We start from the raw sequence: 18,614 nt of genomic DNA, 5'->3' as shown, positions 1-18,614 counted from the left end.
GCCTAAGTACAGACTAAAAATCATACTGTTATCTACCTCTTGCTTTCAAACAATTCAGTTTAATAACAATTCAGTGTAAAAATCTATCAAGTTAGTTCATTATAGACACTTAGTGAGTACAGATCAAGACTGCAGACACAATAAACTGAAACAAACGTAATCCTGCAAAGAAAGGAAAAAATATCGGCAAGTTACCACATTAATTAGTTTGTTATCTGTATGAATAATATACATATACGGGCAGCTCCCATGTTATGGCCACTTAAGTTATGTAAATCCACCTCCATGGAACTCACAAATCACATCCAAAAAAGAAACAGGGAATAAAATTTGCTCTTATGGAACATATGTGGGAAAAATTATTTTATATGCGGGGGCGTCTGTAAACATGGTGGCGCAGCGGTAGAGTTGCTGCCTGAGACCCAGGTTCAATCCCAACTATGGCTGCTGTCTGTTCGGAATTTGTACGTTGTCCCTGTTACCACATGGGTGTTCTCCGAAATCAACGGTTTCGTCCCACACACCAAAGACGTACAGGTTTGTAGGTGAATTGGCTTGGTATAAGTGTAAATTGCCCTAGTGTGTGTTGGATAGTGTTAATGTTCGAGGATCCCTGGTCGGTGCGGACTCGGTAGGCCTATTTCCACGCTGTATCTCTAAACTAAGCTAAAAATGCAGAAACGAGCATAAAATCTGACAGAAACACAATATTTGCTTATATTTATGAGCTCAACTTGCATTTCCTGACTCATGCAATGTGCCAGAGAAAGGTCAGTAAGCTCATTTTACTATCTTACTTATATTTGATATGCATTCAAAAGTGTATGTCTCTATTGAAAATAAAAGGTGTAATGTAATAAATGGAGACACAAGAGGCTGCCATCTACCTCTCCTTTCCCCTCCCACAACTTAGCTCCATCTGCCCTTTTTTTCTTATCTGTCTCAACCGATCACCATTACCTTCCACCTTCAGGTTATTTTCTGTTGCAAATTAAAGTACCGGTACTTGCAGTTGTTTATGACCCCAAAAGCAGCTGCTAGTCACTTACAAAATTTGCTTTGGAAACTGAAAAGGAAATCTTTTATACTCCCCCAGTTCCCCCATGCCCAGTGGCGTGAACTAATGTCATATTATATTAAAGCTGTGAGAAAAGCATCCCATAGGAACAGTTTCATCCTCTCAATTTATAATCCTTGGTATTCAACAGGAAATAGGGTCTGCTTTCTCTGTCCTGGGTCTCCTCCATGGCCACAGCGAGCAGCACCGGAAATGGGAGGAAACAGCACCTCATATTCCGTTTGGGGAGTCTGCACCCCGGGGGCATGAACATCGACTTCTCCCAATTCTCTGCTGTCTCCTCCACAGAAAATATGCTGCACCCGCTGAGTTTCTCCAGTTTTTTCTGTGTAACCTTCGATTCTCCAGCATATTCTTCAAGGCCTTGAAGAAGTATTCTCACAACCTCCTCTCTAACTGTCCCCCATCTGTGATCCCTCCTGCCCTCCAACTGTACGACCACATTCTTACCCAGACTCGATACACAACTCCTCAGTTACAGCTTAGGTCTACCAGTTCCTCTTTGTCCCACATCAGTCGGAAGGGTTTTCGGCCCGAAACGTTGCCTATTTCCTTCGCTCCATAGATGCCTGCTGCACCCGCTGAGTTTCTAAACTCACCAAGGAATCATTCACACTAGTGTCGGTAGTACAAGTTGCGAGATAACTTTCAGCATCTGCAAACTTTAAAAACATGAACAAGTTACTAAACTGGTACAATAAACAGCAAACCATTATGCTAAAATTGGTTTTGTTATGATCTGCTAATATCGAGTAACAATCAATCAAATATTTCTGCACTGGTATAGTTCTGATAACTGATACAGTTTACTTTAACTATTAATTAGAGAACCCTATCTTAAAATCAGGACATGTACATCTGCAATAAAGAACTTAGGTTGGTCACACTGTACCTCTCTACAGTAGGAGGGCTACTTACCAAAGCAACATGCTTTCCATTGGTGCATTGCTCCCTCCATGGCTTCCAAACTAGAAATCCAATGAAGTATAGTACAAACATGGAGGTTTTGGCAAATGTACTAAAGAAGGGTTTCTCATACTTTTTAAAGATATACTGAAAAGAAGTAAACATGGTTAAAACCATCTTAAAGACTATGTTATATAATTTTCTGGCAGTATGCCACGGTAAGGATATTATCTGCTATCTCAACATTTGTACTCATTCTAAAACAGCACACTATGTAGAGCTTTTCAATGGCCACTTTAGCAAAGGACATTTCAAAAGTCAGTTAAGAGTCAACAGTCTTTACATATTATATGCACGGAGATTGGAACAATGAAATTCTTACTTGCTGCAGCTTTGTAGGTGCATTAAACATAACAAATAAATATACAATTAATTATTCTGGGTAAATGCAGACATTCATGGCAGACATGGAATGTACTATGTAAACAGCAATATTTTGAACTATTTTAAATTACACACAATAATCTTCTCAAGGTAAGTTATAATTCTGACCTATGGCATCATAAAATTAATCTGTTATTTAAATGTATGTGCTAATGATAACCATTTAAAAAGATATTTATGTTTATGAGGGCAGATGGAAACAAATGATCATATTTATGTTTCTGAAGCACACACCAACAGAAGTATTATATAGCTATTGGAGGTAGACAAAATTGCTGGAGAAACTCAGCGGGTGCGGCAGCATCTATGGAGCGAAGGAAATAGGCAACGTTTTGGGCTAAAACCCTTCTTCAGACTATTATTATGTAGCTATAATAATTAAAAGTGTTGCATGGTAACAATGGTTGATACGGAAATAAATCCACCCCAGTTCAGATCCAAATTGCACAATATTACATAAATTCATACAATTTTGAGAAACATGCCCTATTTTTGTAATTTGATATTGGATATATTACTCACTATATATACACGTAAATATATTGAACCAAATCCATTGTTTTATAATGAAGAAAGAAGACTGATTTGATACTTGATAGTGGTGTATTAAACTATGATGGATTTTGACTGGGTTAAGGTACAATTTCTGTTTAAAGGTAACAAATCATATTTTAAATGCGGGTAGAATATAAAATGGGTATCTACCGACCAAAATAATTTAAGAAGGACTTAATGTAGAGAGCACAATCGAAATGTAGACAATAGTCCAATGGTGTAGTTAAAGTAAATACTGTAAAACTCTGACAAAATCATAGCGCCAAAAAGCACAGAAACTGGCCTTTTGGCCCACCTCGTCAAGGCCGACTAGTATGTACTAACTAAGCTAGTTCAATATGCCTACAGAGAGTTAGATAGAGCTGTTAAAGATAGCGGAATCGGGGGATATGGTGAGAAGGCAGGAATGGGGTACTGAATGTGGATAATCAGCCATGATCAATGAATGGCAATGGTGGCTCGAAGGGCCGAATGGCCTACTCCTACACCTATTGTCTATTGTCACATTCCTCTAAACCTTTTCTATCCATGCATCTGTGTAAATGTATTTTAAATATACCTAACTCAATTACTTCATCTAGTGAATCAAACCCTGTCTGTCCAAATGCATGTATAGCTTATCACTTGGAATAAATGTAATATGTAGGTGTCCTTGAATATACATGATCAGGCCTGTGCGATATATCTACCTTCATACGTCTTGGGGCATAAAGCATCTCCTGGACTGTAAAAATAAATGTCTAAGGACATCACCATTTCATTTCAGAATTCGGAGGTCGTCCATTTGCAGCTACAGTTCCCTCACACAGTCAACCAGGACCTGCAGCTGGACACACTTTCCACAGTGTTGTCCACAAGGACACTTGAAGACATTTGGGTGGTGCCATCAGCCTCTGTCATTTCGTCTTTTTGTTATTTTTAGTGTGTTTTAAAAGTATGTGTTAGTTCCCTGGTGCAGGGTGAGGGTGGGGGAGAGGATCAGGGGAAACTGCGGCTTAACATCATGGAGCTGATGGCCTTGCTCGAGACTGACTTTGAGCCCCTCCGCTGGGCCATGGATTTGCCATTGGAGCCTGGGGTCGACGCTCCAACTGCGGCCTGTGGATTTCAACATCGAGGAACTCGCAGTCTCGGATAGAGACTGATGTCGGGAAGCTCCAAGCCACACTAGATTCGACTAACCCCGACCCGGTGTCCGATTGCCCCCCGCAGGGGAGTTGAGATCGCCCGGCGCGTGGGACCTGAGATCCCCCCGATGCGGGAGCTTGCTCGCCCCGATGCGGAGGGCTCGAACGCCGGTTGCGGGAGCCAAGATCGCACCGACAACGGAAGGTTCGAGTGCCCCGTCCGCCGGAGACAAAGAAGGGAAGAAGATTGAACTTTTTTTGCCTTCCATCACAGTGAGGAATGTAGGGGAGTCGCTGTGGTGGATGTTCATTTTAAAAAGCTATTTGGGTGTCTTGTTGCTCTTTATTGGTATGGCTGTATGGCAAATCAAATTGCTCGTATGTTGCAAAACATACTTGGCTACTAAATTACTATCTACATAACTAAAAGTCTCATTTTGACCACTTCCTGTCTGCGCTGTATATTGATTTTAGAAAAAATGCTACCCTAGATCGTTATGATTTTTGACCATCTTACTCAGTCCTCCTCCGCCGCGGCAGCCCCGAGGATTTTTCCGATCGATGAAAAATAAAAAAGTTATGAATGGTTAAACAATCTTGAGATCAGCTGATTGGTCCTCTCGCCTGTCAATCACCACAATTAAGGTAATGCCCCTTCCAGGGGTGGTGGGGGCACGACTATACAACCCCGGATGCCTGGACGTGAGCCAGTCACTCTGGAAGATCGCGAGGGAGAGGCTACAACTATGATTCTAAGCTGTGAATCAAATGAACTGTGAGTCTGCAATGTACTTGCAATAAATTATTTGTTAGCCCTTAATGACAATGCAATGAGTTGTTTGGCCTGCCCTGCCTGTGCTTGGAACTGCAATGCAAAATGGAAAATGAAATTACAATGCAATGAGTTGTTTGGTCTGCCCTCCTGTGCTTGAAATTGCAATGCAAAATGGAAAATGAAATTACAATGCAATGAGTTGTTTGGCCTGCCCTTGAAATGGACTTACTTGACTTAACTTGAAATGGATTGACTTGACTTGAAATGGTTGATTTGACTTGAAATGGATTGACAAATTGACTCCCCCCCCACCCCCCCTTCATTGGCCACCTACAGTGGCTTGCAAAAGTATTCATACCCCTTGAACTTTTCCACATTTTGTCACGTTACAACCACAAACGTAAATGTATTTTATTGGGACTGTATGTGATAGACCAACATATGTGATAGACCAACATGGTGCATAATTGTGAAGTCGAAGGAAAATGATACATGGTTTTCAAATTTTTTTACAAATAAAAAACTGAAAAGTGTGGCGTGCAAAAGTATTCAGCCCCCCTGAGTCAATACTTTGTAGAACCACCTTTCGCTGCAATTACAGCTGCAAGTCTTTTGGGGTATGTCTCTACCAGCTTTGCACATCTAGAGACTGAAATCATTGCCCATTCTTCTTTGCAAAATAGCTCAAGCTCAGTCAGATTGGATGGAGAGCGTCTGTGAACAGCAATTTTCAAGTCTTGCCAGAGATTCTCAATTGGATTTAGGTGTGGACTTTGACTGGGCCATTCTAACACATGAATATGCTTTGATCTAAATCATTCCATTGTAGCTCTGGCTTTATGTTTAGGGTCGTTGTCCTGCTGGAAGGTGAACCTCCGCCCCAGTCTCAAGTCTTTTGCAGACTCTAAACAGGTTTTCTTCCAAGATTGCCCTGTATTTGGCTCCATCCATCTTCCCATCAACTCTGACCAGCTTCCCTGTCCCTGCTGAAGAAAAGCATCCCCACAGCATGATGCTGCCACCACCATGTTTCACAGTGGGGATGGTGTGTTCAGGGTGATATGCAGTGTTAGTTTTCCGGCACACATTTAGGAATTTTGCATTTAGGCCAAAAACTTCAATTTTGGTCTCATCTGACCAGAGCACCTTCCTCCACATGTTTGCTGTGTCCCCCCACACGGCTTGTGGCAAACTGCAAACGGGACTTCTTATGGCTTTTTTTCGACAATGGCATTCTTCTTGCCACTCTTCCATAAAGGCCCGATTTGTGGAGTGCACGACTAATAGTTGTCCTGTGGACAGATTCTCCCACCTGAGCTGTGGATCTTTGCAGCTCCTCCAGAGTTACCATGGGCCTCTTGGCTGCTTCTCTGATCAATGCTCTCCTTGCTCGGCCTGTCCATTTAGGTGGACGGCCATGTCTTGGTAGGTTTGCAGTTGTGCCATACTCTTTCAATTTTCGGATGATGGATTGAACAGTGCTCCGTGAGATGTTCAAAGCTTGGGATATTTTTTTATAACCTAACCCTGCTTTAAAGTTCCCCACAACTTTATCCCTGACCTGTCTTGTGTGTTCCTTGGGCTTCATGATGCTATTTGTTCACTAATGTTCTCTAACAAACCTCCGAGGCCTTCATAGAACAGCTGTATACTGTTTATACTGAGATTAGATTACACACAAGTGGACTATTTACTAATTAGGTGACTTCCGAAGGCAATGGTTGCACTGGATTTTATTTATGGGTATCAGAGTAATGGGGGCTGAATACTTTTGCACGCCACTTTTCAGTTTTTTATTTGTAAAAAAATTTGAAAACCATGTATCATTTTCCTTCCACTTCACAATTATGCGCCACTTTGTGTTGGTCTATCACATAAAATCCCAATAAAATCACATTTACGTTTGTGGTTGTAACGTGACAAAATGTGGAAAAGTTCAAGGGGTATGAATACTTTTGCAAGCCACTGTATATTGGAATTGGTGGAGAGGTGGAATATTTAAACCAATAATGAAAAAGTGAAAGAGAAGGAATAAGTGAAGGAGGAAAGCAGGAGGGAGATTATTCCATTGCCACAGTGAGATGATTTTTAAAAAATATTCTAAATCATCTTTCACCCATACCTGAAACTGTTGGTTTTCATGATACTATGTCACCACATGAATCCAAGAAATCAATAAATGGGGACCAACTCCTTAAGAATAGGTCTTGTTTGTCTATTAGGAGGAGTCTCATTTCTTCAAAATGTGCTGTGTCCAGCACATTACTGATCCACATTTTAAATGTTGGTATATTAGCATTTTTCCAAAATTTAAGTATAAGTTTTTTTGCTGTTATTAACCCATAGTTGAAAAATGAGTTTTGGTGTGTATTTAATTTGTTCCCATCTCCACTTACTCCAAATATAATCATTTCTGTATTAGGTTCCATTTTTGTCTTAAATAACTTTGAGAATATATCAAATATATCACACCAAAATTTATAAAGTTTTGAACAAGAGACAAATGAGTGCGTAATATTGGCATTTTGAGAAAGACATTTATCACAAATGGGAGAAATATTTGGATAAAATTTATTCAACCTAGTTTTGGGTTAATATAATATATGTAATATTTTAAATTGAATTAAGTTATGTCTAGCATTGATCGAACATTTATGTATATGTATCAAATATTTTTCCCATGTTTCCTTTGAGATTTTATCATTAATTCTTTTTCCCAGTCTTCTCTAATTGCCTCGGTTGATGGTAATTCTATATTTAAAATACTGTTATACAAGTACGATATTAATTTAGTTGACTCCGCATTGATATTCATTACTTCTTCCAGTGGGTCTAAAATTATACTTTGGAATCTTGGTATATATTTCTTCATAAAGTCACATACCTGTAGGCATTTAAAATATTGATTGTTTGTATGTCTATTCCTCTTTGTGAATCTCTCAATCTATTTTTTGCAGCAATAATGAATTTAATGAACCATGTGTTATAAGACAATATAATTAAAAAAAAAAACACCAGTACTTACTGAAGTAAGCTCAGATGATGCAACCCAGATGACATCAACAATCAACAGAATAATTATTCCGAGGACCATGCGCCGCCTCTGGGGAAAACTGCTCTGTGAGCTCATTCGATTCATGATAAACGCCCACACCATTTGTAACCTGTGAAATACAAAGCGCATTGCAATAAACGCCAAATAAATAAGTAAGAAAACACCTACATTTTCTATCACCCAGTTGATATTAATCACATTTGTTTGTGTCCATTCAGACTATTTATCTGTATGACTCATACATTGCCAATGTTTCCATCGCGTCACTGATCTCTGAATTTGTCTCCTTTGATCTTTCACTCTTTTCGTGCTTCCATCTCTTGCTTTACCACTTTGCAACGAATGCTTCAGTACCTCTCATTTCTTCCCACTCCTCATGTAGGAAGGAACTGCAGATGCTGGTTTACATTGATAGTAAATCCAAAATGCGGGACAGGCAGCACCCCTGGAAAGAAAGAATGGGTGACGTTTCGGGTCAAGGCCATTCAGACAGAGATTGACTCTGTCTGAAGAAGGGTCTTCACCCGAAACATCATCCATTCCTTCTATCCAGAGATGCTGCCTCTGAGTTACTCCGGCATGTTGTATCTATCTTCTCACACCTCTCTCATGGTGTTTAAAATAAGTTATCGGGCTGAGGGTTTAAATCCGAAGGAAGTGAAAGACAGCATGTTTCTGGAATTACTGGAGACTTGCAAAAGAGGACTGAAGAAATTTGTAACAGTTGTAAAAATAGAAAATCAGGAAACTGTTAAAGAGGAAGCTAACATTTATTTAAAATTAGTTTAAAAAAAAACTTCTTAAAGGGAAAAACAAGATGGTGAGAGAGAAATCTGAAGCAATGGTGGTTTTGCCATAGAATACAATCATGACAGCTAAACGCGTCAGAAGAGACCCAAATCACAGCTATTTACAATGAGAAATAATGACACAACAGTTTAATGCACCCCATAAATTATCCACGATAGGTATATTGGTAGCAAACCACTTCCCCTTTGGGCTACCAGAGAGAGGGTTCTGATCTCCCTTTCAGGTCATGTTAGTTTTTTATCACTAAACAACAACACCGGACATCCTGTCTCACATTCCTCACACTCCCCTACCTCTTGTTCACCATCAGCTTTCAACTGGAGGAACATTTGGAATAATTAACTACATTCAAATACGTATATAAATTCCACATAAACTACAAAAGAGATAAATTCTTAAATAGGGATGAATATTTAAATAAAGCATATTAAGGATTGTACAAATTGTTGAAATCAAACAACTATTGCAGTAAAGTTTAAAATTCAATGTCTATTGAAAAATTAAATATCTGTTGAATGTGCTTTCTTGGCGATAGCTTTGACGTACCTGGTCCAGGACAAATTACTGGTGATATTTATTCCTAGCAACTTTAAACTTTCGACCATCTCTTCTTCGGCCCCATCAATGCCATACCAGCTCGTTACATTTATTGTCACAGGCACCAATTGGTACCATGAGATTTGAGTTACCATACAGCCATACAAATAAAAAGAACATAATACACGATAGAGTTTAACACAGCAGAATTGACGTTTCCCACTGTGAGGCAATAAAGTTCAGTCGTCTTCCTCTTTGACGGGGCCTTTGAGCCCTCCGCAGTCGGTGCTACGGTGGCCCGATGTTCAGGCTCTCTCGCGGGATGATTGGAGCCCCGACGTCAGAATGGAAGAACACTCTCAGCAGCTTGGAATTTCTGAATCGGCCACTTCCTACCGGAGAACGCGGCTCACGACGTCCACAGCCCGAGCTGCGCGGAGCTCCAACACTGGCGACCACCGGCAAGGGGTCCCAGGCCTCTGCAATGTTAAAGTCAGCGCCGCCCGCGGCTAGAAGCTCCGCAAACCACAGCTCCACGGTGTTAATCAGCAGGTTCAACACTCCAGAGCTTCAACACAAGCAATCCCCGCTAATGCATCGTCCCGCTGCGTGATGTTAATGCAGTGCTCGCCGCGGCTGGAGCTCTGGCCGGTCTCCGGCAGGAAAGGCCGCGCCAATTCAGATGGTAAGCCGCGAGGGGGGGGGGGCGAAGATGCGACTCGGAGAAAAGACGCATCGTCGACCAGGAAGCGACTGGGAAACAGTTTCCCCTCTTCCCCCCCCCCATAAAAAAGATTAAGAAACCTCTAAAAACATACTTTAAAACAGACTAAAAATAACCAAAAGGGTGAAAGGACAACACACTGCTGGTGAGGCTGCCATGCACGGCGCCACCCGATGATGCATACCAGGGTGTGTATACTGCTTTGCTTCCTGAAGTCATTCACTATCTTCTTTGTCTTGCCAACATTGAGTGAGAGGTTGATGTTTTGGCACCAGGTTACAAGGTTCTCCTTTCTTACTTTACTTCATCATTATTTGACATCTGTCCCACTGCAGTGAACTTGTAAATTGCATTGGATTAGTATTTGGCTGCACAGTCATGAGTGTTTGAGGTGTATAGTAAGGGGCTGAGAACGCATCCTTGCGGGTCATCAGTGTTAAGGATTATTATTGTAGAGAATGATTTATCACCTATCCTCATTGATTGTGGTCTGTTGGACATGAAATTCAGAGCTAGTGCTCCCTCCAAGTTCCACGAGTTTGGAGATGAGCTTTGTTGCGATAATGGTATTGAAAGCAGAGCTATATTCAATGAAAAGGAGTCTGATGTAGGTGTCCTTCCTATCCCAGTGTTCCAGGGATGAGTAGGACCAGGGAAATGGCATCAGCTGTGACCTGTTTTGGCCGTAGGCAAACTGCAGTGGATCAAGTTTGATTGGAAGGCTGGACTTAATGTGTTTCATAACTAGCCTCTTGAAGCACTTCATGATGGTGGATGTTAAAGGCACTGGACAGTAGTTATTAAGGCATAATATCTTGCTTTTCTTTGTGATGCTAGTGGTTTTGTTGAAGCAAGTAGGTACATCAGAATGGATTGGGGAGAGATTAAATATATCTGTGAGCCTCTAGTTGTTCTGCGGAATTCCTAAGGGCGTGGGTCAGGGACACCATCCGGGCACATTGCTTTCCATGTGTTCACCCTCATAAAGGCCAATCTTACTTCTGCAACAGTGCATGTGAAAAAAGGCACACTCGAGTTGGACGGGACAGATGTCATCATCATCTTGATAGTCTTCTGTCAAAGCAAATAGAATGCATTGTTCATCAGGGAGGGCCGCACTATCACCGGCGATGCTGCCTGAGCCCACTTGTCAAATTGATCAAATTTCTGCCTAATTTTCAATAAACATCTTCACTATCTGCAACACCGCCTGCTTTACTTTAGTGTCATATCTAATAAGCATTACTTCTTAAGATTCTTCTTCTCTTTTTCTAGATTTCTTTCAATATTATTTGTGTGGCTGGCCTCATTATCTGCCCATTCCATTACTTTTTTCCATGGTTGACAGGCATTATGTTCCTTTCTGAAGAACGATCCAGATCTGAAACATTACATATCCAGGCTCTCTAGGGATACTGCCTGACATGTGGAGTTACCCCAGTACTTTGTGCCTTTTTTGTAAACAAGTATCAGCAGGTCCGTTATTTAGAATGATATGGGCCAAATGCAAGCTAATGGGGCATCTTGGTCGTTGTTGACAAATTGGGCCGGAGGGCTATTTCAATGTTGTATGATTCTATGACTCTAATGCATTGTGGCCACAGTAATCTGATTTATAAGTGCAATGCCTACATTGTGGACAGGATGGAAACAGACTGTGAATGTCGGGTGAAGTGAATGTCATGATAAATCCTCAATCTCCAGAATGAAAAGGTAGCCTGGACGTGACTGACTTGGACAGAAAACAGAATGCAGTGAACTTTAAAGTGATTAGGGTGGTGGCAGTAGCTTGGAGCAAAGAAGTCAGGGCTTGAGAAAAGGACAAGTTAACACTGGCCTGTGGGAGATGAACATGTAATCCATTTGTCACTATTTGTAGAACATTACAATGTGCATTATTGCTTAATTTTGTATCCATCTTTTGGACATCATTAATTCTACTTTAAATGTTTCAGAACTTTTGCAACATGTTAAAGTTAGTTTATTTTATAAACTATGTTAGTCCAATGCGCAATATATATTGTGCCTGGCACCAGAACATGTCTATGATTCAACAGGAGGAAGGATGTGGGACAAATTACCATTTACAACTTGAAACATGAGATGTTGGTTCCTGCATGAAATTCAACAGTTGTGGTAATGTAAGGGTTAAAGCATGTCGGTGACTGAAATGGGGTTGTCGGCTAACAGCACTTAGGCTGAGGATGTTTGTTTGGCAAAAAAAAAAAGGTCTTGAGGCCCACAGCGGTAAAACATATTGTAAGATAGTGGGATGTGACGAACGTTTCTGAAAGAAAGTGATTTTTGGACTAGCATGACGTCTAGTGTAGTAGATAACTTTGTAAGTAAGTAAGTAAGTAAGTAAGTAAGTAAGTAAATGTTATTTATATAGCACATTTAAATCAACTTGCGTTGAAACCAATGTGCTTTACATAGAATAAATTTGGTTTCCATACATCGTATAAAATAAGAGAAAAGACACAACACACTATAGAATTTAACATGAACGTCCCCCCACAGCAGAATCAGCATTTTCCACTGAGAGGGAAGGCACTAAAAAATTCAGTCATATTGTAAATAGTTTTGTTTCTGTGTGTAGGGCTGGCTGTTTTTATTCAAATGAAGCTGGTTTATGTTGTTTGTAGATTAGGAAAGAAGTGAGAGCTTAATGATTATCTACAGTAAATACCTGCTGCGAGTGAGGACCCTGCACTTCACCTTGGATCAGGATCCCGAAAGGTGCCATGACCTAAGGTTCCTAGGACAGGCTGTTGTTAAGAAGTCCCCAGCAGCAGAGGAAAGGCATGGAACTTGCCGTTTTATTGGTGTTTTACTACTAGTTTATCATATTTCTGTAAAGTTTTATATTGTTGAGTGCTCCGTCTCCATTTTGGATTTGAACCCTCAAAACCCATTTGAATAAGTACAGTTCACTACCAGATAGAATAGTCAAGTGCCTGCCAGCCAAAGATTTCCAGATATTTTTCAAATTAACCTGGTATCTTTCTCAAGTCTGTTATGTTTTATCTCAGCATAAACTGATTGCCCAAAAAGATTTCTGCAAAAATCAAAATGTACAGTTCTGGCAATAACCCAATAACAGTATGTTCTACCATCTACTGAACGACACATAAAATGTTGATACATCTTATTTCTATAGTATATTTCACTTTCAACAAGACAAGAATATATTTATAATGTTCATGGTCATCAATATGTATATGCTGAGAGAAAATATGAATCTTTACTTTTTCAGGTGTTAAAAGCTCAAAGCAATGATTCAATTTCCATGTCCTTCAACAATCACTGAAGAGTAATGCATCAGCACCAACCTTACTGTAACTTAGATCGGTTTCTGTACAAATAAAAATGTTAAAATGAGTGCACATTTAGATTGGAATAAACATTTGGACAGATAGTCAAGCCAGTCTTGAAGGGAAATTATTTGTAGTGATCTGGGAAGGGCAGCAATGTGTGACTAATTCTTAGTAGTTTGAAATGGTAGATCTCCTATCAAAATCATCCAATATATAGCATTGGTAATGTAGTTAGGATATTATGCTCCACAATCCTGGAATGATATGCTTAACATCTTAGAATAACAGTAGATTACTAAACAGGTACATGGAAGTTAAAGCTTTTACAACTGCCTATTGATTAGCCATATTTCGTTGTCTCTGTACTGTACACTGACAATTTAAAATTGAATCTGAATCTGAATCGGATATTTGTAAAGATTTTAGGTGCAGTAGTTAAAAAGGACAAATCAGAGCTTACCCAATCTACAGAAATACAAAAATCTGTGAATACATTACTTTTATTCATTTTTATTAATATAATACATTAATTCACAAACCAAATTAGTTATAGCAATTGAAAGTATTCTGAAAGATTGTAAAGTGGTTATTTCAAATAGTGATTACAAAGTTGAGCAAAGTGCTGGAGGAACTCAATGGGTCAGGCCACATCTGTGGAGGGAACAGACTTCTGAAGGGTTTCCACCCAAAATGTCCTCGGTCAATTTTCTCCACAGATGCTGCCTGACCCGCTGACCTCCTCCAGCACTTTGGTTTTTTCCCCCTCAAGATTCCAGCATCTGCAGTTTCTTGTCTCGGAGTAATAATAAGTTTATGTTTTCATGGACCTGAAACACTGATCTGAAAATACACCTCTGATCCTATTCTCAGTCTCTTCTTTTCACCAAATAACACTTTACTTTTGTAAGTAAAGACATCTTAGATAAAACCAAATAGGTTAACAATGTGTTAAACGTTTGAACATTTTGTCTAAATCAAAATAGAAAGGACATACACCAATGCAATTTTTATACCTGTACCTCTAATTTTCGAAGAAATAATTAAAAATGGGAACAGTACCAAACACCTGGACCAAACAACCAAACTCCCTGTTACAACCATAATAATATGAATCAAATGATAAATGCAAGGAGGAAATAAAAATATTTTAGGAATAAAATAGATGTACTAGAATGCAAAAAGATATCATGCAGCTTCGAGTGTAATTAAATAAGTCTGATGATCAAACTAAAAAGACAATAACCAAAGGCTTTGTGAGCCCTTAAAAAAAGGAAAGTTAGCCAAAGGAGCAGGGAGGGGCAAAGCAAACACTGGAGATGATTCATGCTTTAGGTCAGAAGTTTCAAATAAAATTGGAACAAATGCTGCTGATTATTTGAATACACTGAAGAGCCTCAACAAATTAAAAAATATATATATCCACCATTTGAAAATAAAGATGAGAGAAATTTTGCAAGATCCCACTGATATGCATCCAGGCAAAGTAAAGGCATTGTAAAATAGTTGAGATGTATCCTAGTTAAGATAGAGAACGTTTAATCTCTTAAAAAGGTAAATGACAATTTAAGTTGCAAGCCAAAGAGCTCTACATCAATTGTGGGTAAATTTCTAAGCGTTTTTAATTTCTGGAAAGTTACAACTTCTCACGATTATGTGGCATATTGTGCTTCAATCATTTATTTCAATTTTGGGTAAAATTGAAAGAAATTGGGTTTAAAAAGAAGAGCAAATTTATTCTTGTATTCTTAACAAAGGGTAACTAGAAAGAGAGTGGGACTCCTCAGAAAGTAAAGCAGTCTGTATTTACCAAGGAGAAAGACAGGACAGAGGAACGGGACAATCAATGGAAGTCCCTTGAGAGCAGTCTGTGCTACGGTCGAAGAGGTGCTGAAGGTTCAATAGTGTATGAAGGGAGACAAATCTCCAGGGCATGATCAGATATATCCGAGGGCATTGTGGGAAACCGGAGAGGAAATTGGGGGAGCCCTAGTTGAAATTTCCGAGTCGTCTTTAAATACAGGAGAGTTGCCAGTAGACTCGATGTGGCAAATGTTGTGCTTCTATTCAAGAAGGGCTGCAGTGAAAATGCTGGGAACTATTGGCCAGTGAGCTTAACGTCTGTAGTTGGAAAGTAACTAGAGCATATTCTGAGGGATAGGATTTACAGGCATTTAGACGAACAAGGGCTGATTTGGGATGGTCAGCATGGGTTTGTGCGTTGGAGGTCGTGTCCAACAAATTTTATTGCATTTTTTGAAGACGTGACCAAAAAGGTCGATGAAGTCAGAGCTGTAGATGTTGTATATATGGACCTCAGCAAAGAATCAGCAAAGTGGTAGGCTGCTCTGGAAGGTTAGATCGCATGTAATCCAAGGAGATAGCTGAATGGATAGATAATTTGCTTCATGGAAGGAAGAAGGGGGCGATGGTGGAAGGTTGCTTCTCAGACGGGAGGCCTGTGACTAATGGTGTGTTTCAGGGTTCGGAGCTGGGCCCATTACTGTTTGTTATCTATATCAATGATTTTTAATAAGAACATACACGGCAAGATTAGCAAGTTTGCAGATGATACAAAAGTGGGTGGTTTTGCAGATAGTGAGGATGGTTGTAAAAAATTGTAGCAGGATCTTGATCGATTGGCCAGGTGGGCTGATGGAAATATGAGGTGTTGCATTATGGGAAGTGTAACATGGGCAGGACCTACACAGTAAGTGGTAGGGCTCTGGGGGGTGTTGTAGAGCAGAGGGATGGATTGGCACATTGGCCTTCATCAGTCAGTGTATTGAGTATGGGAGGTCATGTTGCAGTTGTATAAGACGTTGGTGATGCCATATTTAGAGTATTGTGTTCAGTTCCGGGCACCATGTTATGGGAATTATGTTGTCAAACTGGAAATATAAATGCACAGTCCCTTGCCCAGTGTAGGTGAATCGACGGCCAGAGGATATAGGTTTAAGGTGAAGAGGAAAACATTCAATAGGAATCTGAGGGGTAACATTTTCACACAAAGGGTGGTGAGTGTACGGAACAAGCTACCAGAGGAGGTAGTTGAGGCAGGTACTATCCAAACATTTGGAAACAGTTAGACAGGCACATGGATAGGACAGGTTTGAAGTGTTATGGACCAAATGTGAGCAGGTGGGACTAGTGTTGCTGGGACATGCTGGCAAGTTGGGCCGAAGGGCCTGTTTCCACACTGTATTACTCTAGGACTCTATGAGTATTATTGCAGAGGAGATGCTTCACCTCTTTCTGGGGTGGACTATAATCTACCCACTGACCCAAACCCACATCATCCACACTGAAATACATAGGACATCTCTCTTCATGCTTAACTCAGTTCGTCTTACCTCTTATTCCACATCTACTTTCCATCGCCTTTGGAAACTTGTATTGCTGTTTATCAACATGGGGACCAAAGTTGTGCCAATGAAAGTCAAAGAAGCCATTATGAGACTGAGAAACACGAATAAAACTGTTAGAGACATCAGCCAAACCTTAGGCTTACTAAATCAACTGTTTGGAACATTATTAAGAAGAAAGAGAGCACTGGTGAGCTTACTATTCAAATGGGGGCTGGTAGGCCAAGGAAGGCCTCCACAGCTGATGACATAAAAATTATCTCTATAATAAAGAAAAATCCCCTAACACCCATCCGACAGATCAGAAACACTCTTTAGGTGTGGATTTGTCAATGGCCACTGTCTGTAGAAGACTTCATGAACAGAAATACAGAGGCAACACTGCAAGATGCAAACCACTGGTTAGCCGCAAAAATACGATGGCCAGGTTACAGTTTGCCAAGAAAACTAAAGGAGACTAGCTCCCAAAACAAGCATAAGGTAAAGATGGCTGCAATACAGGCCTGGCAGAGCATCACCAGAGAGGACATCCAGCAACTGGTGATGTTCATGAATCACTCTTCAGGAGTCATACGCTGTGGGCAGAGGAGCTTTTTTGTGCAGTTTTGTGACGCAACTCACAGAACTACATGAAATGTTCACATATTGTGTAAAGATGTTATATAAATCATCCATGAAACTCGTCAGTAAAGAAAGCGAATGGTATGTTGGCTTTCATAGCAAGAGGATTTGAGTATAGGAGCAGGGAGGTTCTACTGCAGTTGTACAGGGTCTTGGTGAGACCACACCTGGAGTATTGCGTGCAGTTTTGGTCTCCAAATCTGAGGAAGGACATTATTGCCATAGAGGGAGTGCAGAGAAGGTTCACCAGACTGATTCCTGGGATGTCAGGACTGTCTTATGAAGAAAGACTGGATAGTCTTGGTTTATACTCTCTAGAATTTAGGAGATTGAGAGGGGATCTTATAGAAACTTACAAAATTCTTAAGGGGTTGGACAGGCTAGATGCAGGAAGATTGTTCCCGATGTTGGGGAAGTCCAGGACAAGGGGTCACAGCTTAAGGATAAGGGGGAAATCCTTTAAAACCGAGATGAGGAGAACTTTTTTCACACAGAGAGTGGTGAATCTCTGGAACTCTCTGCCACAGAGGGTAGTTGAGGCCAGTTCATTGGCTATATTTAAGAGGGAGTTAGATGTGGCCCTTGTGGCCAAGGGGATCAGAGGGTATGGAGAGAAGGCAGGTACGGGATACTGAGTTGGATGATCAGCCATGATCATATTGAATGGCGGTGCAGGCTCGAAGGGCCGAATGGCCTACTCCTGCACCTAATTTCTATGTTTCTATGTCAAGAACAAAACATGCACATTTTTATTAAATTATAGAAAAAACTGAAAATTTGCGGGTATTTTTTAGTCCAATCAAAGCACGTTTGGCATTGAGTTGGACACCAGTTGGCCAATCACGCGCTTTGTTTCAGGCTAGCTAGGCAGGGAGCACACATCATGGCTAAGAGTGCTTCTACTGATGCCTGTTTTATTGGAGATTCCGATGAAGGTTCTTTGTTGTTCTGTGGAATACATGTCGTGGAAACTTGCAGCAGGGTAATTGAATTTAGTGAGAAAAGCATTAAAGAAGTCTGAAGAATGTGCAGCTAAGTGGATAGAAGTGGAACAAAGCCTTGAAAGCAAAGTCCCTGCTGAGGTGCTGCAACACAAAGAGGACAGCCAAGTTGTGAAACCAGTGAAACATTGTGAATCAACTGGAACTGAAAGGTAAGATCTAAAGTCTGAATTTATGAAAATTAATCTGTATGGACTTTAATTAATTTAATTGCACCCTTTTATAATGTGAAAAAATGAGATTTGGAGGCTGTACATCCACTCATCCATTCACTCATTCATTCATTCATCATTCATTCATTC

At 40.3% G+C, this 18,614-nt stretch overlaps 1 protein-coding gene across 8 annotated transcripts in view; it reads right to left on the bottom strand.

Moving 5' to 3' along the window:
- LOC129699023 (solute carrier family 35 member F5-like) overlaps positions 1–18,614 on the bottom strand; it is a 122,242-nt gene that overhangs the window by 74,361 nt on the left and 29,267 nt on the right. For 5 of the 8 annotated variants that reach the window (XM_055638594.1, XM_055638597.1, XM_055638599.1 and 2 more), the window contains exons 2-4: positions 7,911–8,049; positions 1,997–2,131; positions 1,678–1,740 (exon numbers count right to left, since the gene is read on the bottom strand). In XM_055638594.1, the coding sequence (XP_055494569.1) occupies positions 1,678–1,740; positions 1,997–2,131; positions 7,911–8,049 (337 nt within the window). Of the gene's footprint in view, positions 1–1,677; positions 1,741–1,996; positions 2,132–7,910; positions 8,050–13,259; positions 13,367–16,678; positions 16,785–18,614 lie in introns of those variants that run through there. The other 3 variants (XM_055638601.1, XM_055638596.1, XM_055638600.1) reach the window with 3 other exon arrangements.

The sequence above is a fragment of the Leucoraja erinacea genome, chromosome 7 (genome assembly GCF_028641065.1).
Source record: "Leucoraja erinacea ecotype New England chromosome 7, Leri_hhj_1, whole genome shotgun sequence".
Taxonomy (NCBI): domain Eukaryota; kingdom Metazoa; phylum Chordata; class Chondrichthyes; order Rajiformes; family Rajidae; genus Leucoraja; species Leucoraja erinaceus.
The sequence above is the reverse complement of the archived record's forward strand: the minus strand, read 5'-3'. Positions and strand labels throughout refer to the sequence as shown.